This window comes from Labeo rohita, chromosome 20 (assembly GCF_022985175.1).
Source record: "Labeo rohita strain BAU-BD-2019 chromosome 20, IGBB_LRoh.1.0, whole genome shotgun sequence".
In the NCBI taxonomy this organism is placed as follows: Eukaryota; Metazoa; Chordata; class Actinopteri; order Cypriniformes; family Cyprinidae; genus Labeo; species Labeo rohita.
The window spans coordinates 21,425,183-21,451,520 of NC_066888.1; the positions used below are offsets into that span (position 1 = coordinate 21,425,183).

Genomic DNA, 26,338 nt, shown 5'->3' on the forward strand with positions numbered 1-26,338 from the left:
CAGCAACAAACTAACCTTGTTTTTTGTCTTTTCTAAGACAACTAAAACTTCATTAGATCAAAACAAGCCACTAACTAAAATTAGTGGTGTCCTTTCAAAGACAGATAAAGTCCATAACTAACCAACCAACAAACTAAGTCTTTTCACTAACTAAATAAAATTATTGGTGTCCTTTCAAAGAAAGATAAAGCCCATAACTAACCAACCAACAAACTAAGTCTTTTCTAAGACAACTGAAACTTCAATAGATTAAAACCAACCACTAACTACCTAAATACAAACGCTGGTGTCCTGTTAAAACAATTAAGGCAGCAATTTTTTGGTGTCAAAAACAACTGAAACTTTAAAGGAAACTTCAACTAACTAACCTACTGTATCAACTAACTAACTAACCAACCAACCAACCAACCAACCAACCAACTAACTAACCAACTAACTAACCAACCAACTACAATTCTTGGTGTTTTTTTGAAGGCAATTAAAACTCAGTTGAAGCCAGTTAAAGACAATCTCTGAAGTAGTTCTGTACTAAAATAAATTGCACAGTTGATAAACAACACTCTCAAACTAAAATGTCAGAAATAACAAGCTGATTCAGAAGATACACTGACGAAAGACATTTTAGAGATGACAAAATGCTCTAGTCATCAGAGCTAATGTATCCATCTCTACCAGCCCTATCTTAAGCTGAGAGACCTCCGTCAGACAGCTTAAAACACTGGAAATGGACAAAAAGAAAATACAGTGATTTGGAGGCGAAAATGGAAGAAATAACAACCTAAAAATGCTAAAAACTACATATAATTTGTCCTGTTGACCATTTTGAAGGCTGGGAACAGAACCAAAGAGACGAAAAAGAAAAAACTAGGCTGTCATATTTTTTTAAGAAAATGATGATTGCATTTTTGGCAATGTAAAAATGCCATGGTAAACTTAACAGTACTTTTGTTTATATCATGACTGAATAACACAAGTATGTTCCTCACACATATACAGTAAACACACTCCTTCCCAAACAGACAGCTGCTTTTATAGAAAAAAAAGCAACGTCACGCATGGGCGCACAATAAATTATTATGGTCCAAACACAACTGATAAGCCTAACAGTCAGACCCAGCTATACAACTAAGCAACTTTTACACACAGTCCATTTCAACAGATCCTGATCTAAGGCAAAAAAATAAAAATAAAATAAAATAAAATAAAATAAAATAAAATAATAAAATAAAATAAATAAAAAATAACAAAAACAGAAAAATATACCAGTTTAACAGATCCTGATCTGAGACCTATAACCACACGCAACACATAAAAATAAAATAAGATAAAATAAAATAAAATAAAATAAAATAAAATAAAAAATACCTTAACAAAATAGAAAAATATACCAGTTTAACAGATCCTGATCTGAGGCCTATAACCACACACAACACATAAAAATAAAATAAGATAAAATAAGATAAAATAAAATATAAAATCAAATCAAATCAAATCAAATCAAATCAAATCAAAAATACCTTAACAAAACAGGAAAATATACCAGTTTAAGAGATCCTGATCTGAGGCCTATAACTACACACACAACATAAAAATAAAATGAAATAAATAAAATAAAATAAGTTTATCATGTAAAATTAGTTTTGTTTAATAAGTCTATTTAATAAATATTCTAAAAGTTTAATATAAAAAGGATTATATTAAATGAACTAGAATGTTAAATTCTACGACTACTTTACATATACACAGCTCTAAACCTTCTACAACAAAGTCGGTAGAAAAATAAAAGTCTAAAAGAAAACTTAATTTGGCTGTGTTTCTTTCCAGCAGGGACGGCAGATGGCGAGAGACCACTGGTACGGCGAGAGTCCTGCAGCAGCGCTGTTAGCGCTCACAAGCCAGCGAGAGTAGGAAACCGGCCTCCAGCTGCTGAGCTGTGATGGATGTTCACTGCAGAGGCGACTGACCTCCATAAGAGAGAATGGGCGGAAGGAGGGCGACCGAATCCAATACACTAAATCTATTCTGTCACCCCCATTACTGGAACATTAGGGGGGGGGAAGTTGCAAATGCCCTTACTCTGTGTCTCTCTCAACACACACAAACCTGTCCACTAAATCAGCGTACTCCCATACACACATACACACACAAACAAAAGCATGTATATCCACCAACCTAACAAAAACATTGTTAAAGCACAAACAGCCGCGCAAGCTCTCACCGAGTCCTCAGCTCAGTGTAAGCGTAGGTGTAGAAGCTATTGCCTGTTTCTTCCGTTTTGATACTTTTCGTGTATATATTTAGAGCGAGCAATTACATTAGTCTTTCAAGTCGAAGTTCTGAGGGCGTCAAAAGAGACGGCACACTTTTAGAGTGTGTCATCGACGAACAAGATCTGTGCGAAATCCCTAAGGATGTCTTACCCGATGCCACAAAAGCATTCAACATTAGTTTCTTCAAATCGGCAAAATCTCATTTGTTCTTGCTCAGCTATGAGGTGAAATGGAAATTAAAAGCTAAACTGAAGTTTATTTTTAAGACGGCTGTCGAAAGATGCTGTTGAAAGTAATTATGACAAATCAGTCACGTAATTCTACGGATGTTACGTACAGCTGTCTGCCACTCGTGATTAATTGCTTCTTAAATGCACATCAAGCCAAACTGAGTTTCTAAATTAAACCCCTTTTTCCGCATTTCGGGGAAAGAGCCCATCTGAAAGCACTGGCGCAGCACAAAAGTGAAAGTGTCAGTATGAACTTGCCGGTCACTTAGGTTGCTGGTAACGGAGAGGCCAGTGATTCAATCTCGCCGACTGTCTTGGGATATCTGATGTTTGACATTTAAGACGTCTGAGCTCAAGACGTGTCTGCTCTTAAATATAATGGCTCTGTTACACATTGTTCTGGACTCAAATATCCGAGGTCTTTCAAAGTAAGCTCAGATATGTCTGTCCCGAAGATGTAGTCCCTGACTTTTATCGCCTCCTCGCTTCAGAATATGGCTAGAAATCTTTTTGACGGAGACGAAAACTGAAAACTCACCAGGAATAATTCTGGCTGTCAGAATGAAACATACTAGAAATGCAAACAAGAAACTGGAGTTAAATAAGCACTTTATGGACTCTTTTTGTAGCTAACCTGCAGTATTACACTGGCATTTACGTTAAACTTGTAGGTCACATTTTATTTGTGTGAGCTTTCATAATAATCTAATTAAACAAAGAATGCACATTAGTTTTATTAAATGCCTCATCTAGGTTTGATTTATTATTAACTTACCCATAAAGAGCGTCTTTTAACATCATTTACTGATAAACGGGGGACTTTTGTGCATGCGTACAAGTTTAATTCATTTATTTTACAACACACAGCATAATATAGAAAATTAACTTCAAGCTGTGTTAATGATGTTAAACTTAGAATTAAAAATGAACCACAATAAACATTTAATCATATATTTGGTGTATTAACTTTGACAGTCATACGCATTATCGTTTAAAAGTTGTTGTTCTTTTTTTTTTTTTTAATTAGAACTTTTATTCAGCAATGATGCATTAAATTTATCATCAAAATTAAAGGTTTAACCAAGTTTTTTTTTTTTGTTTTTTTTTTAAATCATCACGGTTTCACATAAATAAAATTAAGGTAATACGTTAAAAACTGTTTCTTAAGCACCAAATCAGCATATTAGAATCATTTCTGAAGGATCATGTGACTCTGAAGACTACAGTGAAAATTCAGCTTTGCCATTACAGAAATAAATTGCATTTTAAAACACAATGAATTGGAAAGCAACTATTTTAATTGTAATAATATTTCACAATATTATTGTGTAATTAATTCCGTATTTTTTGGAAATTCTGAAATATATGGATCCTTGTTGAGCTCAAAGGATCAGTTCACCTCCTGAATAAAATTTCCTGGTAATTTACTCAACCTCATGTCATTCAAGATGTTCATGTCTTTCTTCAGTTGCAAAGAAATTAAGGTTTTTGAGGAAAACATTCCAGGATTTTCTCCATATAGTTGACATCAATGGGAATCAACTAAATTAAAGGTCCAAATTGCAGTTTCAGTGCAGCTTCAAAGGGCTCTACATGATCCCAGCCGAGCAATAAGGGTCTTGTTAGAGCTGCACAACTTTTTTTGGTCTCAAAAAGAGATCACAAGTCTCCCACGATTCTGAACTAAACAAAACAATGTGTGACAAAATATTAATTGCTGCAGTCTATTTAAAAGTGTTTCATCAGTTTGAATGAATCATTAAACATTAATATATAATATATGGTTTTCAAATATAATACATTTAATACACCATTGAATCATTCAATGACTCACTCATAAATACTTCACTTGTTTCATTACTGGATGAATCAGCATTTTTAAATCAATCTCTTGAATCGTTGATTCAATGACAAATACATTTTTTAACAGTCACTTGTAGCGCCAGTTATTTTCAAAAGGGGATTTGCTCGATTTTGATCACTACCATAGACATCAATGTTTATACACGAACTATACACTTCATCCCAGTGTTTCTGTGATAACATCAGTGACTGTATGACAGAAATGATACTTTGAAAAGACTGTTTGTGAATAGGGCTGCACGATAAATTGCATACGATCCATGCGAATCTTGTCAGTAAAGCAGTTCCTGTAATACCTGGTACACACTAAACGATTTTTCAAATCTTACAAGATCTTTAAAATATGAGAGAACACAAACATGAGGACAAAAAAATCCTAGATTTAACCATTTTGCTCCTACAGTGTGTGGTGTGCCGCTTTAAATATCAAATATTTTGTTGAATATTTGTTTCACGTTTTGCGCCTCCGACGTTCTTCCGAGCAGATTCAGTCACTCTTAACACACCTCACACCACAGGAAATTCTAATAAGATGATCCTTAGAACCACCAAGATAATTGTGACATTAGGAGGGGAACGGGAGAAATCAGACCAAAATCAGGCAGATTATCTTGTGGCGTGTACCCAGCATAATCAGTAATAAATCTCCATCAAGTGCATGCTTTCAGATGGAGCAGCGTTTACTACACAAAGCCGTAGTTCACTGACAAGCTATGCAAAACCACATAGACGATATAATCAATATTATCAAATCGTACTGCGATAATAAAGTTGCTTGCGTAGCTTCTCAGAACTATGGCTCTGTGTAGTAAATGCTGTTACATCTGAAAGCACGTAAAAATATCACTTTTAATAACGTTTTACTCCAAACTCACTTCATAATGTCAGTCTGTGGGATGACGTGGCTTCTTACACAGAATAAGGCACACAAAACATTTCATAGTATTCTAAGCAATGTCGATTAGTGTTGCATTATTATATATTTTATTATAATGAAAATTATAATAGGAACTTAAACCATATATTGTCACAGTTGTGCGTTTATTAGTCAGTGAAATAAATCAGTGAAAGCAGTTAATTTTTTTGTGTTTATTCAGCTGCAGCGATCATGATTTCCTGGGTTTCTTTTGTGGTGCGTATTTGGAGTTTTTTCCGCGAGAGCACCCTCTGGCCTTCGGATGGCGATTTACTACTGATCATAGATCCATGCTTCACTGACAAGATGTGTGCATGAATATTGCAGCTTTTCCTATTATCGACTGTGATATTATCGCGATTTATCGTGCAGCCTTCTTTGTGAAGCTGATTCTTACCTAAACATGGTAACTGTCTGCTCTCTGTGTCAGCAGCAACGCAAACGGAGATTTGAATGTTCCAGTAAGACTTTTTCAAAGATTGAACAGACACAGAAAAATCTGTGTCACTGAGAAATGAGATTGCATGGGTGTTTAAATTGAGATCGCGATCTTTTAACGATTAATCGTGCAGCTTTAGATCTTGTCTACCAAAATGATCGGTCATTTTTTAAAACAATAAAAATTGCTATACTTTGTTTTGTTTTTTTTTAACCACAAATGCTCATTTTGCACTAGCTCTGCGATGTGTGTCAATGACTTGGTACATTACATATGTTGGAAAGGTTACGTGGGGTTAGTTCTTTGTCTGTGTACTTTGGTTCAAAAAGTTAGGCTTGGGCGAAAAACTCTTATTTTCTTGTCGAACTTCATAATCATCCAACATCTTTGTAAAGGGCGTTTGACTTTCTTTGCACGTCCGCTTTGTAAACACTGGTTCGGTACATCCGCCTACGTCACACTTGACCTTTCCAATGTGATGTGATAATGGATGCAGAGCTAGTGCAACAGCATTTGTGGTTAAAAAGTATATTATATAAATATATATATATATATATATATATATATATATATATATATATATATATATATATATATATAATATAATGTATGTATAATATAGAATATATTACTATTATTATTTATTTTTTTATATAGTTTTAAGTAATTTCATTTTAGTAGTTTTGGATATATATATATATATATATATATATATATTTTTTTTTTTAATAAGACCCTTATTCCTCGGCTGAGGAAACTGCAGTTTGGATCTTCAACAGGTTCGTACCCACTGAAGTCCACTAAATGGACAAAAATCCTGGAATGTTTTCCTCAAAAAACATTTCTTTTCGACTTAAGAAAGTAAGTCATGAACATCTTGCCTGACATAGGGATGAGTAAATCAGAAAAATTGAATTCTGGAGTGAACTAATCCTTTAACATAAAAATCTCATCGACCCTAAAGTTTATAACAGTGGTGTACATATCCCTTCGCTGTTTATTTTTAGTATTTCTGGCCCAGAGCCTTTAGGTAACCACACAGCCTGCAGTTATTTCATAATCTTAAGGTCTCAAAGACTAAAACCCATATGAATAAACTGCACTGCAAAATGTCTCATTTACATAACCAACCTGTTTTAAACTAGCACCTCCTTCAGTCATACAGCAGACAGTACCTAATAACCTCTTTCAGTGGACCCATCATCTAAAAATGACCTTTTCCCGTTAGGCTCTTTCAGAAAGATTTATGTGGGTTTTGTTTATCCTGTTCACGGTAGATCGGCATCCTCTAATAAGTAATTCTTACCCTGCCTTAGGCAGAAGGTCGGAGTACTCGTGGGGAGAGGTGGTTTCTGGGAAATTGCAGAGAACGGCGAGCCGGTGCTGCAGCAGCTCAGAGCCGTGGTAAGTGAAGAGAATGTCCAACGCTTGCACGTTACTCTCCTGAGAGAGAAACAGACGAGACAAGAGGAACAAGATTGATAGAGATAAATAATTAATAGATGATTTATGAAACAGAACTAACGACGGACAGCTTTATACTCTGCAGCAATATTTCCCACATTACAAACCCCCAGAAGCTTTTGCATTGGGCAGGTGACCATATTTCAGACATCTACACTTTAAAATACTCACAGAATGCGGAGGGAAATCCATATTTTACGCCACACGCTAGCGAGGGCGCACACACTTATCCACAAAACTGTGAAATGGTGACTATAACTCACGCCGCGGGACCCCGTTACAGACGCTCGCGTCATGGACAGAGAACAAAGGAAGAGAGATTTACCCTTGCGTACGTTCTTGCTGACAGAACAATATTCTGATTGCGGAACTTCTTGAAAAACTCAGCATCAAATCGCTGCTCTGCAGCATGAGGTCCACCTAGAATCTCCTGCAGAAAATGAAAGAAAGATGAAAAAAAGCAAGATGAGAGTCAAGAGAGGAAGAAAGCAAAACAAACACGAGAGTTCAGGAGAGGGTCTCGCACGTATACGCCTGAGGTAAATCCTCCCAGTCCACACCGCTGACATTTATCGCTTTGACATTTACAATTACAGCCTTTAAGTCGACAGGGCCGCCATGTGTATGTGCGTGCACGTGTGTGTTTAATGTCTCAGAGGTCTGGTTACATTCAGAACTATTCCCATAGAAATCAATTACAGATGAAGACACTGACAAAGGCCATCCATCACAATACGAGAAGGACATTAACTATGCGATAGGATGAAATAACAGCGCTCTTCTGCTGATGACTTTCAAAGTGAAACAAAGCATTACGATATGAAGTCGCTCACACATTGATCATTTTATTCATAGAATGGTAAGATGAAATGACTAAGATTATTAAAATGATTATCTAAAACCCTATTCATTGTGGGTTTATAGTTTCAGGATGATAAAAGTTACTTCAGAAGGTGGTATCACTTTATTATCCATTTATATTTGACCAATGTTTTCTACAATAGAATAGTTGTAATGTAGAAATAAGCAAGCTGTTCCTGCTACTGCGCCTTTAAGACTTCTATATGGAAATTACCATGGTTATAATTGGCTAACCTTCACATGCAAGCATAAATCACATCAAGGGATTGGAATGACAGCAGCTGAATCATAAATAGGCATTGACAGGGTCTAAAATTAGCTATTTGCCAAAAGTGGGTGAATTGAGAAAATGTACTGAACGTACACCAGTGTTGCCAAGTCTGTGGTTTTTCCCAGTCTGTGGTTTTTCCCAGAATTGGGCTACATGTACACTATTGATTTTGATGTCCGTGGGTTGAGGTGACACCAAATAACATCATATTTAGTCCCTGAAATGCAAATTTTCCAGGGAACCCCAACAACAACAACAACAACAACAAAAAAAACGTGTATTTTATTCCCACTGCCAGTGAAATGTTTTTGAACAGTAAGATTTTTAACGTTTTTTTGTTTTTGTTTTTTTAAAGAAGTCTCTTCTGCTCACCAAGCCTGTATTTGTTTGATTTAAAGTACAGCAAAAACAGCAAAATTTTGAAATATTTGTACTATTTAAAATAGCCATGTATTTGAATACATTTTAAAACGTAATTTATTCTTTTGATCAAATCTAAATTTTCAGTACCATTACCCCAGTCTTCATTTTAATATGCTAATTTGCGAAACATTTATTATCATTATTATTATTATCATCATCATCAATATTTAAAACAGCTGAGTACTTTTTTCAGGATTCTTTGATGAATAGAAATAGAAAACAGAATTTTTTCTGGAAAGAAATTATAGAAATTAATACTTTTATTTAGCAAGGACGCTTTGATCATAAGTGATGATAAAGACATTTATAATGTTACAAAAGATTTCTATTTTAGATAAATGCTGTACTTCTGAACTTTCTATTCATCAGAGAAATCATCATCATAATAATACTAATAATAATGTTTTTTGAGCAGCAAATCAGAATATTAGAATGAATTCTGAAGGATCATGTGACTGGAGTAATGATGCTAAAAAGTCCACTTTGAAATCACAGGAATAAACTACATCTTAAAATATATTCAAATAGAAAACAGTTTTAAAAAAATAAAATAAAATCAAAATTTTACTGTTTTTGCTGTACTTCAGATCAAATAAATGCAGACTTGGTGATTAAAATATATATATTAAAAATCCTACTGTCCAAAACCTTTTTTTCCCCTTAATTTTCAGTTAAAATATCCGAAAGCCCTTGAAACATTATGCATTCAGTTGGTATTTAGTTGAGAAGCACCACTGAATAAGATTATAAACTTATTTTTAGAAAACACATCTGTAAAGTCTATTACGCCTTCGTCCCCTGGCAGATTTTTTTTTCCCAACTCAATTTTAATTTTTAATTTGAAGTACAAACAAGTAAAAAAGGTGAAAAAGTCACCAGTGCATTATAACAAAATACAATTATATTCAAAATGTTTATTTTATGCAGTGGTTCTCAAGCCAGTTTATCTTGCTATACAGATTTTTTTATATTTTTTCCTTTAAAAGTAAAAAAAAAACTAATTAAAAACTCATTAAGAAGTCCTTTTTGCCACAGAGTTTTGAAGAGAGAGAAAAAAAAAAAAGCATATTAGAGAGATCAGAGCGATAAGCGTTCATTTTGGAATATAGGCTAGATATGATATGTAATTTAGGGTAGTATAAAGTGCTACCAGCTTAGTTTTCCGAAATGGTCTGTTTGGACTGGGAAAGAAGAAAGAAGAAAATTCAAATTCTGGAAGTTTAACATTTTATTAAATTTCGAAGTATAGTTTTTTGGAAATAGTTACCTCATAAGTGGCCAAGCGGTCCAGATAGCAAAGAAGCTTCAGTCTACTTCTGCAGAGCTCCTTCTGCTCTAGAGTCAGTCTGGAGAAACATGAGATCAACAGGATTAAACATTCAAACACAGTCTTATCTGGAGCTTATCGGCATGCGGAGAACCGCTGCTAATATCCATGAAAACGGTGTAATGAAATATAGCTTCACACACTCTGGGGGGAGGGGTTGAGGATTTGACGGGCATGTGCGTAGAGGCTTACAGATATAATGAAAGGCATTACAAGGAAATACGGATGAATGGGACGATTTGAGATTGAAGAAAAAAAGGGGAACCAAACAGAGGGAGAACAGTGCTGAAAGGGTAGTGAGGCATTATAGACCCAGATTAGGTCATCAAAGACAGGCTAATGTGAGGCGACCGCTGCCTGATTGCCTGGATGCCCATGCGAGCGCGCGCGTGTATCAGTCAGCGTGAGAATCCACAGAAGGCAATTACAGTCTCATCTCATTCTCCCTGCATTACTGCGGAAACCTGAGCATCCTGTTGTATGCGTATGAGACCCGCACGCACGCACAGATCATTGGACTTGGGGAGAATATTGAACTGCAGGATGTTATCGCAATGCAAACATGATAAAGGAAGATTGAAAGAATAGCCTATGCATAAACACACTCGCTCCTGGACGCTTAGTGCACATCTATTGCCTGGTCTCCACACGCTAGAGCGATTCTATTCCAGAGGTACCGATTGTAATGAAACTAAAGCAGAATTCAATGGCGTGTCAAGGGTTTATGGATGGCCTGACTGTAAAAGCAGCATTTTAAAACTGCACCGAAAAGGCACACGGCTGTCACTTCACTTAACAACTTGTGTGATGAAGGCCGCTCGTCTTTAAATGTGTCAATACGCAACATACCTAACACTGACTACTGACACTGTCAAACTTGAAAAAAAAACAAAAAAAAACAACTATCATTTAAGAACTTGTAAAAAAGTACAACTCAATGGAATGACTGCATAACAGACTGGTTTAGAGAGGAAAAGTAAAATGGGCTATTGATCTGTTGCAGGAAAATCGCTAACATTCCGAAACTAAATACGCTGCATTCTTTTCTTTTTTTTTCCAAATTTAGACCAGGATTAAATAGTTTCTGTGATTAAAACCCTCAATTAAATGGCTGTTTCAAACACCACATCAATATAGCAATTAATAAGATGCATGTTAACCGACATCAAAATCTAAGGTGCAACTGATGCAATGCATCATTTCATTTCAAGCAACACTGCATTTTTGCCTCTTTAAATCAGCAGTTTGAGGCTCTTCTGTCGTTCTAACCTCAAATTTAAGACAATATCTATGATTCAAATGCAATATAAGATATTTAAGGCTTTTTAATTTGTAATAAAAATACATTTGATAGGGATGCAACGATATCAAAATCTCACGATTGCGATGTGAAGCCCACAATACGATAATTATTGCGATATTTAAAAAAAAAAAAAAAAAAAAGACAAATGAAAATTTTGTACATTTTGAAGTTTAATTATTATTATTATTATTATCCATGTTCCTAAGAAAATTTAAGTCAGAAAAAAGTGAACTGATTTGTACCTGAACTTTAAAAGGGACTCAACCCTGTTTTTAGCTGTGATATACTGTCTCAATCTAAATTACATTCAAACCGGTGTTTTAGAAGTCAAACAAATTAGAATATAATTATAGTAATAAGAACAACTTTATATTATTGTCATTCCTATGACAGTAATAGCCATATATTGTAAAACAACTGCACTGTAAAATACATTAAAAAAAAAAAATGAATATTTCACAGGTATATTATTTTTGCTTTACATTAAAGTAGGGAAATTACAATACTTCTTTCCTAATTTCTACATTTGAGGAGACATTCTGAAGTTGGAATGAAGCAATATTTCCCATTTAAACAACTAGCTGTCAGAAATTCATACTGCACTTTTAACTTTTTATTTTGACTGAAACGGCAGTGGTGCTTTTATTATTAAGGAAAATAAAAATCAAAATTGAGTGAAAACAGGCTTACAAAAATGCATCTCACTACAAATCTAGTTAAATGCTGTAATCATCTGCCGTGAAAATAAAGCATAACTGCTGGCTGTTGCATTCTCAAACGTGTGTTAAACTCACAGCACATGCAATAAAACAAGTAATAAATAACGGAAAACATCGGATCATGTGCTGAACAAAGTGCTCGCTTCGCTTTGAAACATCAGCGAAAACAGACTTGATGAAGTGATTAAGCCATATTGTGCTTTCGGTTTTAGTTTGTTTCAAAGATACTGTGCATACCAAAACACTTTTATGTTAGAATATTTTAAAAATCTTATGACCACGATAATATCGAGACAGTTTTGCTATCGCAATACCACAATATTGATAATATCATTACATCATTACATTAAATGAAAGCTAGAGGAGGTGTAAGCCAAAATAAAGTGGGAGAAATGGTGTGACGATTAACAATAAAGATGGATAAATCAAAAGACCAATCAAAATGCAAAATGTTGTAAAAAAAAAAAAAAAAAAAAAAAGACAAAGACCAGATGCAGCCAAGAAAGAAAATATTACAATGAAAACTAAACACTCTAATGAAATGTATTTTCTGCGCTACTGGCACCATCAAATATGCTTGCATACAGGTCCTGTTGCTGGCAAGAGCATTTTCATATCTTGTTCCAGCTTATCAAAAAAATAACACTGCCTTCAAAATGCACCTGGAAAATTGTTCCTTCAAAATCAGCCATTCGTTATTACAACTTGACACGCATTCAAGTCGGAAACATAAAAGGGGAAAAAAACTAAAGAATTACATTGTGAAAAAACACACCTAAATAACTACATTTGAGATCAAACTGAAAAATTATTGCTGCAGAAAAAAATAATCTACAGAAAGTGGCGAAGTCACACAGTTCATGTGTACATCCGGCAGGACATCAAATGCTCATCATCATTCATCAACCTCACATATGGCTTTTCATCTGAAAGATGTATGTAGTAGCAAGTTTACATGGCCTCTCAATCTAACGTTAACCTAGAAAAACATGCGCTATTCAAGTGTCTGTGCAGAGTGTGGAGGCTGAACAGTAGCGCACTCATTGAATGACAGGTGCCGGGGTGATCACTTGCTCTTAAAATGCTCTATTTTTGGTCATACAGATAAAAGTAACACGTCATTCGAATCTGTAAAGACTTATGTTTATTTGTGTGCACTCACAATAACAACAAAATGTTGTGCTTTTGTAAAATAACCAAAGCAAACAGTATGCATTTTGTGCCGCCTGTGTTTCTGTAAGCTTGAGCGCGAAACTTCTAAACTCTGTGTATACTTGCGTTACAGACTTGAAAAATATATCTATACTGAGTGAAATGTCTACTTTCAAATGAACCAAGTCAAACAGAAAACGAATATTCTCCGATTATGTAATCCGTATGAAAATCTGTCGCCGACTTCATCCGTTTTTCACAGACACATTCATAATTATTATATCTGTTGCGCTGTGTCAAGCTTGTTTTGTGCACTAGAGCACTTAATAGGCTATGCAGGCAATTAAAAGCATTATTATTATGATTTTTATGGTTTATTAATAAACATGCGACTAATAATCGACTAATGCTTAAAATGAACGACTACTAGTCACTTTACATTTGATGTCCATGAGCTGTTCCATACCTCTCACTATTAAAATTACAGAAATAAAGCATGTATAATTAAAATAGCATGCAAAATCATTCAATAACATAATTAATATATAGATTAGAGCTATGTATTATATATAACACTGGCTCCTGCGTCAGCAGCACCACATGCAAGCGTCGTGGTACTCAAGCGAACACACAGTGGAGATTGAAAAGAAATTGTTGAATAAAGTTGTTGTTTTGTGTTCTTTGTGCATTCTTGTAGCTTCATAAATTTAAGGTTGGACCACTGACGTCACATGGACTATTTTATGGCGGTTCTTACTACCTTTCTAGGTCTTGAACGTGGTTGCGTTGCTGTCTACGCAGGGTCAGAAAACTCTCGGCTTTCATCAAAAATATCTTAATTTGTGTTCCAAAGATGAATGAAGGTCTTACGGGTTTGGAACAACATGAGAGTGAGTAATGACAGAATTTTCATTTTTGGGTGAAGTATCCCTTTAAAAATACAGAATAGAAGCATTGTCACTAGTGGTCTCAGACCCCACTCCATTTTATGTTTTATTTTATAAATAAGGTTTAAAATGGGCAGCAAACATAAGCCTGAAATGATCTCGAAAACTACTGTATGTTTGAAAGCAGTCCGTGTTGCAGCTGAATTAACTGCAGGCAGTGTCATTTTCAACTGGGAGAAAATCGCTGTGAGACTGAAGCCTGATTGACAGGCAGACATTGTTAAGGGGAATCACTATCAAAATATGCAGTGTAGCTGTGATGGTGAAAAGAGAGAAGAGCATTGAACTTTCTATCGCTCTCTAACACACACAAACATATATATACACCTTCGACTAAACCAAGCGATCTGATCGATACCGTCTCATTGCTATAATGGCGACGTAGTTAAAAAGAAATTAACAGAATGATGATTGTCTTTTTTTTTCTGTTGCATTACCACAGCTGAACGTTGGGAGAAATTGAAGTACAACCCATTAGTGTCGCTCTCTCTTTCTCAATGTTGATGTTTCGGTCTATTTTCTCTCTCTGTCACTCTTTATCTTCTTTCTTCATCGCTTTTATCACCTCTTTCGCTTTCTAAAAGCTTTTGTTTCTTTTTTTTCTGCCACTATTTCTCCTTTTTCCATCGGTCGATCGCTATTTCTCCCTCGATGGAGTGAAAAGGACATCAATGCATCACGCACAGAGACAGACACTCATAAACAGCCATATTAACACGCGCATTAAATATGCTGACTGCATGCAAACAAACAGCCTGAGGAGTAAACACACAAACACACACTCTGGTGTCAGACCGCTGGTGGAAGCGTACAGTAATTAAGTGCAAATTAGATACAGTTCTGTGTGATATGCATGGAGAGCGTGTGTGTGTACGTGTTTAACAGAGTAACGCTATGAAAAATTAGGCAATTTCGTCTGTGTGTAAACAAGTGTGTTTTGATTAGTGCAGTGTTTACAGCAAATGTTAGCCAATCTACGATTTTTTTTGTCTATATCTTCCTCCCTGTTGAGTGTGTGAGCGTTCATAATTTGTGTTCACGGAGGGCTCTTTCATTAAAGGCCTCTTGGGTGAAGCACAACAGAGGCATAAATTACCTTATGCAGATTAGAAATAAATCTATAAACGGCTTTAATTTTATCCCGCACCTCTTCCTCCCGCTTCTCTTTATCTGTCCCCTGCTCTTTCTCTCCCTTCCCATCTGTGCTGTCTCTGAGATCTCCTCCACTGAATTTAACTTCCTCATGTGCTTTGAGAACATCTACTAACGGTGGGTCACGTCCAACAACCAACTTGTGCATTAGCGAGGTCGACCAGTTTATCTGTATTTTTTTTTTCTTTCTTTCTTTTTATCATTACATTTTAGCGGTGGTGGTTTAATTAGCGTGCTGAGAGCATGCTGTGCTTTAGCTCTTGGGCAGATTGCATGGTAAAATTCAGGATAATTTGAAAAGTTATTAAGTCGAGTTAAAAATAGTCCAACTTTTAAAGATGCCATAAAAATCAATTTTGGAGTTTTGTGGCTTTTAGTATGTGACTATGTGGTAGTGAAGGTCTTTTTTTTAAACTAGAGTCCAATTATCCCCAGGAGGCCACCAAGGGTATATGGGAAATTTGAGGACAAAAGGGATTTAAGAATATATATATATATATATATATATATATATATATATATATATATATATATATATATATATATATATATATATATATGTGTGTGTGTGTGTGTGTGTGTGTGTGTGTGTGTGTGTTTATGTAATATATGTGTGTGTTCTGTATATATTTGTATGAATATATAAATACTCAAACGTACATGTATATATTTGAGAAATATTTACACACAGTCATGGCCAAAAATATTGGCACCCTTGCAATTCTGTCAGAAAATCCAACACTTCTCTCAGAAAATTGTTCCGATTGCAAGTGTTTTGGTATTCACATGCTTATTGTTTTTGTTTACACTGCAACACCACAAAAAAACAGAAGAAAAGTCAAACTTGATCAAATTTCAAACAGAACTCAAAAATGCACTGGACAAAATTATTGGCACCTTGTCAAAATTGTAAGAAATAATTGCTTTACAAGCATGTGATGCTCCTGTAATTTGTATTTAGACACACCTATGGCAAGTAACAGGTGTGGGCAATATAGTAATCCCACTTGCAACCAGTTAAAATGGAGAAAAGCTGGCTCAACTTTTGTGTTGTGTTTCACACTGAGCATGGAGACAAGAAAGAAGTGTAAAGAGCTGTCTGTGGATTTGAGAGACAAAAAAATGTGGAAAAACATGGACAACCTACAAGTCCATCTCCAGAGATCTTAATGTTCCTGTGTCCACTGTGTGCCCATGGCACTGTAGCTAACCTCCCTGGATGTGGACGGAAGAGCAAAATTAATGAAAAATTACTGAAGGATTGTTCGAATGGTGGATAAAGAACCACGATTAACTTCCAAACAATTTCAAGCTGATCTGCAGACACAGAATTCAACAGCGTCAGCTTGCACTATCCGTCGGCATTTGAATTAAAAGAGACGCTATGGTAGGAGACCCAGGAGGACACCACTGCTGACACAAAGGCATAAAAAAGCAAGACTGAAGTTTGCCTTCTGGGAGAACATACTGTGGACAGATGACACAAAAGTAGAGCTTTTTGGTAAAGGACATCATGGCACTGTTTACAGAAAAAGAAATGAGGCCTTCAAAGAAAAGAACACAGTCCCTACAGTCAAACATGGTGGAGGTTCAAAGATATTTTGGAGTTGCTTTGCTGCTTCTGGCACTGGATGCCTTGACTGTGTGAACGGCATCAAGAAATCTGATGATTACCAAAGAATTTTGTGGTGCAACGTAGTGGCCAGCGTCAAAAAGCTGCGTCTCCACCAGAGGTCATGGGTCTTTCAGCAGGACAATGACCCGAAACACACTTCAAAAAGCACTCAGAAATGGTTACAAACAACGCACTGGAGAGTTCTGAAATGGCCAGCAATGAGTCCAGATCTGAATTCCAAAGAACACCTGTGGAGAGATCTCAAAACAGCAGTTGGGAGAAGGCACCCTTCAAATATGAATGACCTGGAGCAGTTTGCAAAAGAAGAGTGGTCAAAAATTCCAAAAGAGAGGTGTAAGAAACTCATTCATGGTTACAGGAAACGACTGATTTCATTTTTTTTTTTTTTTTTTCAAAGGGGGTGCTACCAAATATTAAGTTAAGGGTGCCAATAATTTTGTCCAGTGCTTTTTTTTGTGTTGTACCAATAAACATGCGAGTGCCAAAACATTTGCAACTGCAACAATTTTCTGAGAGAAGGGTTGCATTTTCTGACAGAATTGCAAGGGTGCCCATTTTTTGGGCCATAACTGTATACATGTATTCATTTGATTTTATGTAAATATATTACATTTATTTCTTAAATATATACACGTGTGTACATTTATATATACATATAAATATACACAGCACACACACATTTTATATGAACACAAACTTCTATTTTGGATGCAATTAATCTCAAATAATCAATTTGACAGCACTAGTTTAGATGTTTAATGCTGTTTTTAGAAATACATTCACAGTTTAGAACAAAGCCTATTGTGAAAAGTACCGTATGAACAAAAATGTTTGGTTTGGTTTGGTTTATAAAGTTAAATTCATCTAAAATGTATGTATACATATATTAGTTTACAAACATATCCACAAATAAATGCATCTACAAATTTAAATCACTCAAACAGTGGACAGAAAAAAAGTACACTTAATAAATGCTGCAATACACAATTAGAATATAATAAGTGAAAAAATTTCCAGGTTACATTTTAATATTTTTTTTTGATTTAATACTGTGATAAATTAAAATGCCATTTTTTTGTAACTATTAATTAATTATTTGTATGCCTGCAAAATATTTTTCTCATACAGTATATTGTTGTTGATGTAGAAATAGAGTGCCTTGCAAAAGTATTCATCCATTACACAATGTAATTATATCAGCTTTTTAAATTTTAATAAAGTTTTCACAAATCTGTTATTTTTCTTTGTCATTATGGTGTACAGACTGTGTAGACTGATGTGGAAAAAAAAAAGTTATTTAAAGTGGTTTAACATGAGGCTGTAACATAATATGTGAAAAAAATAAAGGTGTATGAATACTTTCTCAAAGCACTGTATATTGTTACTTATTTATTTATTGGACAGTTCTTTTTTTGTTAATCTGATTGGCTGAAAGGAGTGCAATATTCTAGTGACATCGGAACTCCAACCATTTCACCAGTAGTATCACTCCGCTCACAGTGAGTGTCATGGCGGACCAAAATCTGCTATAAATTTATAAATAATACAGTTTTTGTGTCACGGAATGTACATTCAAGAGTTTTTAGGAGAGAATGCACTTGTTTAGACTTCAAATATGCAGTTTCTTAAGAAAGATAACATCTATTTGAAAATTTGCTGCAATGTTTTTGGAGATGTGAGCTCCAGGGCGTCAGCGGGCGCTCAGTTCTCATGAACCTACCGAGAGCAGCCAGATATATATTATAACAATGTCCTTACTACCTTTCTAGGCCTTGAATGTGGTAGTTACATTGTGGTCTATGCAGGGTCAATAAGTTATCAGATTTCACGAAAAATATCTTAATTTTCGTTCTGAAGATAAACAAAGGTCTTATGGGTTTGGAAGAACATGACATGAATTTTTATTTTTGGGCGAACTATCTCTTCGAAGCATATCACCAACATCTACCCAATTTACAATGACTGTGTGTGTATGTGAGAGAGCCTACTTGCTAAAGTCCACTTTCTTGAGGAGCTCCTGTCTCTTCTTGGCTTCCTTCTCTTTTCTTTGTTCCATCTCTTCCTCCATGGAAACAAAGTCTTCATATGGAGCATCGTCCAGGTCCAAATCACCTGACAAAATGAATCTATGACAAGAGAAAACCTGTGTTAACATATAGCCAAAGAGAAGGGAAGATCTCTAGATCTGTGTTAGGATGGGTCACACACCTGCCCTGGTCTTCTCCATCACCGATGGCAATCAATGCTTCAAGGTCCGTTCCTTTCAGACCGTATTGCAGGAGCTCTTTTGGCCGCATCCACATTCTCTGGAACCCGCTCCACACACTCATGCAGCACCCATGACCTTTTCTTTATTTTACTCTGTGTGGAAAAAAAAGAACATTAAGAACTACTCACAGTAAGCACTACTTTTGCTCACAAATTTTTGGTGAGTCAAGAACACAATGCATTTTGTACAATGTTTTTTGTTTGCTTGTTTATTCTGACATTTGCCATTCTCACTGGGGGAAAAACGCTTGAGAATTTCATGAGTTACTTCCATTACAAAATGTTTTTGTCAGAAATGTAATGGTTAAGAAAAAGCTTTTACCAAGTAGTCCTGAATTGAAGCAATGCTGACGGTAGATTTTCTCCACTGTCTCTGATAGACGAGATCAGAATCCAGACCATATGCTTGAGCGAGAGAAAGTGCTTCTCCATACTCCTCGTTATCAATCTGTGAAAACACACACACAAAAACACAAGATAAACTTCTACTGAAAGCTCTCAGTCTTATTAAATTGTCCATCTAAGACTCACAGACCTGTTATCTCCTGTTAAAATTACAGCAATAAAGTAAATCTATATGGATCTCACAAAACGCTGTTTTGTTACTTTGCGGTTGACATCTTCATGCTGTTTCCTGTCCAATTCCCTCCAACATTTATCTTCCTCTCTCACTTTCATTCCACACTCGGAAGGTTTTGTGAAGTGACTATACTGTATGTAAAAGGCTAAGCTCATGAATATTAATGAACTTGTGCTAGGTACTCTTCAAGGTCTGTGTAATCTTTTTACATCATCTGGTCATGTTACATGAATTGTTATTCTTGTGAAAAGCCTTCACTTTGGCTCTATTTATAATGTCCAACATGACGCTGAGTTTGTTTGTTTGTTTTTGAATGCCACACTAGCTTCTTTGGCTATTTTCAAGGCGAAAACCATACTTGAGATAAACCGACTTGAGACTGAAGTAGAAACTAAAGAAATTTTGGACCCATTTTTCCAAAAATTCTAAAACCTGAAAAGGTTTTTAATCAATCTTTTGTTTAATCAGTCTGCACTAATATTGCTGCAGTGTTTGTTTTGTGGCTAGGCTGTGTTTTTCTTTCAAGTTGACACACAAGGACGATTCTGAAATCATTGAATCAATATTTCAGGTCTAGGTGTTTGTTTACTTGGTGAGAAACCATGTATTACACAGGATAATGTAGCATAATCCAGTCATTACAATGACTCTACCTTGCATTTCAGCAACTAAGTTTGGTTGAGTGGGCGGTTCCGCCCCATCTGGTTGTAATAGTAACCCACCTTTCTCTGGTAGAGCTCCTCTGGTGTGGTAGACCTCAGGCTGACCAGGCGGTAGTTCTTGATAACGGTGCGTGGCCGTTTTCGGGGAGGGGCGAAACGTTCCATCTCAGTCACATAATACAGACCCTGCTTCACGTATCCGAAATAACGCGCCTTCGCCGAGGACTCTTCGTCCGAGTCTGAGTCATCATCTCCATCGTCCTCTTCACCTGTCACGCTGCTCTCCAGACGAGAGCGCTTATGGGCTAGCTTTACCTCACACTGAGACAAGAGAGAGATGGACAGAGAGAGATTAAGAAGATTTGGTTGGCCGATTCAAGGACAATGAAAAGTTAATGGAACTTTCTGGAACAATTCTTCAACTATATAAAAAAAAAACAAGATTGGATGATTTTGAATGTTGACTTGGAAGACTAACAAACACAGTTTCCACAGGACACAAACACATTTTCCTGGCAGTACCTGTTTGTTTCTCTCTTTCTCACACACTGAAAAATCTATCAAACAAACTTCACACAGTCGACACCGCAGCTGTGTGCTGCATTTCCCTACGGAGTGAGGAAACCGTCAACCGAACATACAGCCAGAATAAAAACCGACATCTCTCTCATGTTCTCACTTTCTTTCTTTTCTCATCCCTCTGTACTCCCCTCCAGGTTCACATCTCTCTAGCTGTGAGAGCTTTACATCAATGGTAAGCACCAAAAAACAATGAGGTGGAGATGGAAGAGATGAGATTTTTTCTTATCTGAGGATGAGGGGCAGTAAAGCACTTTTATGATGATGGCCTGAAGATAGAGAGAGAGTGTCTGAATAACACGACTTCCTTTACAGGAGTAATTACTGTCATCAGCGGCTACGAATGAAAGACAACGTTCTGGAGAGAGAAGTGTGTTGTCACTGGGGCTTACAATATAAAGTTTTCTTTTGACAGTATTATATTATTGTTCAAAAGTTTGAGGTCAAAAGTTTCTTATGCTCACTAGGGACGCGTTTATTTGAAACACGGTAAGAAGAGTAAAATACTAAAATATTACAATCTAAAAAACATTTCCAAATTTGTTTTTTTGTTTTTTTTGGATGACAAAACGGAATTTTCAGCAGTCATATTCCAGTCTTATGTGTCACATGAACCTTCAGAAATCATTCTGATATGCTGTACACAAACACATCTCATTACAGTTGAAGTCAAAGTTTACATACACCTAGCAGAATCAGTAAAATGTTAATTATTTTACCAAAATAAGAGGGATCATATCAAAAGCAATTTTTTTTTTTTATTTAGTACTAAGCTAAATATGATGTTTCACATAATGGACAACTGAGGGATTCATATGCAGCTATTACAGAAGGTTCAAACGCTCACTGATGCTTCAGAAGGAAACACAATACATTAAGAGCCAGGGGTGAAAACTTTTGAACAGCATGAGGATGCATGCATTTCTCTTTTTTTTCCTAAATCTCGTTTTTTATTAATTAGTACTGCCCTTCAGAAGATACTTGCATGTTTCCCAGAAGACAAAATAATATTAAATTTACCCTGATCTTTAAATTCAAAAAGTTTTCACTTAATGCATCATGTTTCCTTCTGGAGCATCAGTGAACGTTTGAACCTTCTGTAATAGTTGCATATAAGTCCCTTAGTTGTCCTCAATGTGGAAAAAAATGGATCTCAAATCATACAGTCCTTGTTGGAAAGGGTTCAAATACACAAAAATGCTGAAAAACCAAATAATTGCGGGACCTGAAGGATTTTTCTGAAGGAAAAATCTGAATCAGAGATACTGATTTAAACTAGCAAAACAAGGGAGAATCATAAAATACAGTAATCTAATGGCCAAATAAAAACCAATATTCTTCATTTTCCTAAATTTTCCACTGTCACCAAAATCATTACAAATATATCCAGAAAATTCGATATTTAACACTGACCAAAACTGATACACATATAAAGACACACCTCCAAGCTGAGAAAGCCTCCATCATGGGCCGAGGTGACTCGTGGTGAGGTTTCAAACCACTCGCAGGATTTGCCAAGTAAGTTTTTGAGCGTGCGCACAGAAGAGACAGTGAGGGCCCCCGAACAACGGGCTAAAATCAAAGCAGTCTCACTCCACCAGCTCACATCTAACAGAGACTGGTACTGCTCCTTATCTGAGAAGAGAGACAGAGAAAGAGACAGGTGTTGAGGAAGACAAGAGACGAAAAAAAAAAATCTAAATATCATAAATAAAACATTTCACAGACATTCATTCATTTAAAAGTCACCATTCCGCGGCTAAACGTGATAGATGATTCAGTAACATCATTTTCAAAGAGGAAACAGAGAAGAAAGCACAAACCGAGGACAAGTAGACAGACAAGCTTTATGAAAACGTGTGATCTAAACCCACAATCAAAATGTCACTGCCTGAATTTAACGCCTCTCCACAAAGACACAAGACGCAGGGCTTTATTAAAGCATTCTTCTCCCTCCCACCACCTCTGTCTGGACTCACTACATAATTAATAGCGCTAGGTAAGTGTAGGAGTAGATACACATCTAAAGTTAAGGGTCTGGCTACCTTTTATCTTCTTTCTCTTCTCCAGCGAAGTCTTCCATTCCGGGTTGATCTCGTCAAATCCCGGCTAAACGAAAGAGAGAACAAGTAAGAGAGTGTAAAAAAAAAACGATAGCTAGGGGTGACAGAACGCATGCTGAATGGAAAGTGGTGGGCAAATCAGTGGAACACAGCAGCATGACATCGAAAGTTTGAACTTCAAGTGCTACAAAGCGAGAAGACACACAAGCATGTATACGCAAGAACAAACAAATCATCTTATGACATATTGTTAAAAGGTGTGTTCATTTCTAGCTGTGCACTAGAAGCAATATTAAAGCTGAAGCGTATCATCTTCTCCCGTTTTAAAATGCTTTCTTCTATCCTAGCTTTTTGCTTGTTAAAGTTTTACACAATGAAATATGAAATAGAAAGAAAAATACTTTCAACTTGGCATATACTCACATGGAATGAACTCTAGTAAGTAATCAAAAGCTGTTGCATACTAAATGGAAAGTGTCACCTCATGGTAAAACCATCTTGGAATGACATGACCAGTGGAATAATGCTAATTTTTATTATTTTACCTCTTATTGGAGACTTATAAATAATCATGACTGCAAATAGAGCACATCCACACTGGCTTTGGTAACTGCGAATTTTAGTTTTTGCGTAATGATACATTCTCGCCACTATAACAAATTGAGAACACTTTTAAAATCAGCATCAAATAGAAATTGCGGTTGTCATTTCATCTTTATATATATATATATATATATATATATATATATAGGAGAGAGAGAGAGAGAAGGACTTGATTTTGTCCATCAGGAACTGACTGGATCAATCATTGTCATTTGCTAATTGCGATTTGACAGGTTGCTTGGAAGGGTGGAATCATTGTTCAACTAAGTCAGCCATTCTATATTGAATGCCCTGAAAAGTGTAAACACTGCAGTGCTTTCAAAACATTGCTTTGTTTTTTTAAGAATCTCGACCAGCCCTGCACGGTAACAATGGCTCAACCAATTGTGTGAGTTTGGGGGTGTGACTATCTGATTGCTTGACCAATGACAGGCAAATGGAATCTTTGATAAACCCCTTTGAAGTTTGTGGCTAGAAACAATACAGCTGTGGCTGGAAACTAACAATAAATTACATTTTCTACCTATTAGACTGTGTTTTAATAACATCTACATCTACCCAAACCATAAACCTACCCCTTACAACAATGCAAAAACAGTAATCATTATCGTACAGTGTGACAAAAATTATGCTATACTGATGCGAAAATGCCCAGTAGCTGCATCTATATGCCATTTTGACTTTATTTAATTTAAAGCTACAGTATGTAATATTGACAGCTAGCAGTTGAAATAAGTATGTTTTTTAAATATGTTTTTCCCGCCTTCTCCTCCTTAGATGCAAGGTTCACGGGTTGCCAGATTGAGAACACACAACAGGATCAGGCCACACAAGCCTTACACTGCACGTTTATGAGTTATCCATGTTTTAATATGTCTCTGGTCATAGAGCTTTTTAGATGGATGTCGAGGCTTTTTACATCGGGTAGAATCTGCAATCTCTGAGCCAGTCTGTTTGCTGCCTTCAGTAGCTTCAATACACTGTGTTTTCCACCAACTGGCAACCTGGGGTGTTGAAACACTATATTTTGGTGAAATACTTTATATTGGTTAAACTGGCAGTGGGCGGAATCACACGGACCAAAACACAACAGACATTCAGACATGGAATGCACATTTTCAAAGTAGAATAACTGGCTGTAGCATAGCATTTTGAAGAAACATGAACTTAGCATGTTTCCTAAATACCTGTGAATGTATTATAGTGTTTTTATGCTTTGGTACTAGGGATGTAATCATATCAAAATCTCACAATATGAAGTCCACGATACAATATTATTTCGTTATTTAAAAAAATAAATAAAAAGACAAATGAAGGCTTAGGGGAAAAAATTACATTTTGTACATTTTAAAGTTAAATGATTCTATCTAAAGCACTTTCAGAGTTCAAAATTAAGACCTCCAACCCGTGACTTAACCCTCTTTTTATTTGTGATATTCTGTCTAAATTACATTCACACTGGTGTTTCAGGACATCAAACAAATTACAATATAATAAACAGCAGTTTTATATCATTGTTATTTTCTTATGACAGTAATAGCCATATACTGTAAAACAACTGAACTGTAAAATAAATGAAAATGAATATTTGAAAATGAATAGGTATATTATTTTTACTTTACACTACAGTAGGTAAATTACAATACTTCTTTACTAACTTCTAAACTTAAAAGAGACATTTTGAATTTAGACTACATTAATGTTACTTGTTTAAACCGCTATCTGTCAGCAATTCATACTGTACTTTTAAGCTTTTATTTTCCCTGAAACAGTAGAAGAGCTTTTATTTTGACGGAAAACGCCATCTTTAGTGAAAACAAGCTTACAAAAACACGCCTCACTACAAATGTAGTGAAATGCTGTAAAATAAAGCATAACTGGTGGCCGTTACATTTCCAAACACACACTAAACTCACAGCACATGCAATAAACAAGTTCCCTGCATTCATTCACTGTCAACTGAGCCATTCTGAGACACAGAAAACACAGAATCGCAAGCTAATTGCCTGAATGAAGTGCACGCTCCGCTTTGAAACACGCAACGACTTGATAAAGGGAATTAAGTCATATTGTGCTTTCGGTCTTAGTTTGTTTGACAGATACTTGGCCCAAAACACAACTTTAGAGACCTTTAATGTTAGAATAAGAAGTTTAAATATATTTTAAAAACAACACTTTTTGCTTGGAAGACCTATCATTTCATATCATCATGTGACCATGATATTATCGAGTTTTGTTATCGCAATTCCACGATATTGATAATACCATTACATCCCTATTTGGTACAGTCAAAAAATTATATATAGCTCCTTTAAAATCAGTCATGACTGTTTCAGTTACATTGATTGGAACAGTGATGCAGAAATGCATACACTTCAGCTTTAAGTCTCTGAAATTTAGCGCACACACAAACACACAGAGTGATTTTATTACTTGTTCCTCTTGTTTCCAGCTGCCTCTCAGTTTGAATGATGGAATATCCCAGAGACTGAGACTGCCAGAGAAGTGGATCACAGCCAGCACTGTGCCATCAGGAGACAGACTCATTCGGAACACGCCATCCTGAGTAAACATACACGTTCAATTAGGCATTACACTGTTTATACAGAG

The 26,338-nt window shown here is 35.8% G+C and overlaps 1 protein-coding gene across 1 annotated transcript in view; it reads right to left on the minus strand.

Annotated features, from left to right (window-relative positions):
* Nucleotides 1-26,338, minus strand: part of nbas (NBAS subunit of NRZ tethering complex) — a 218,895-nt gene that overhangs the window by 174,376 nt on the left and 18,181 nt on the right. The window contains 11 exon segments of the mRNA XM_051138331.1: nucleotides 7,025-7,161; nucleotides 7,508-7,612; nucleotides 10,005-10,083; nucleotides 18,962-19,099; nucleotides 19,182-19,261; nucleotides 19,263-19,334; nucleotides 19,564-19,689; nucleotides 20,544-20,804; nucleotides 22,504-22,697; nucleotides 23,108-23,171; nucleotides 26,162-26,290. Of these exon segments, the coding sequence (XP_050994288.1) occupies nucleotides 7,025-7,161; nucleotides 7,508-7,612; nucleotides 10,005-10,083; nucleotides 18,962-19,099; nucleotides 19,182-19,261; nucleotides 19,263-19,334; nucleotides 19,564-19,689; nucleotides 20,544-20,804; nucleotides 22,504-22,697; nucleotides 23,108-23,171; nucleotides 26,162-26,290 (1,385 nt within the window).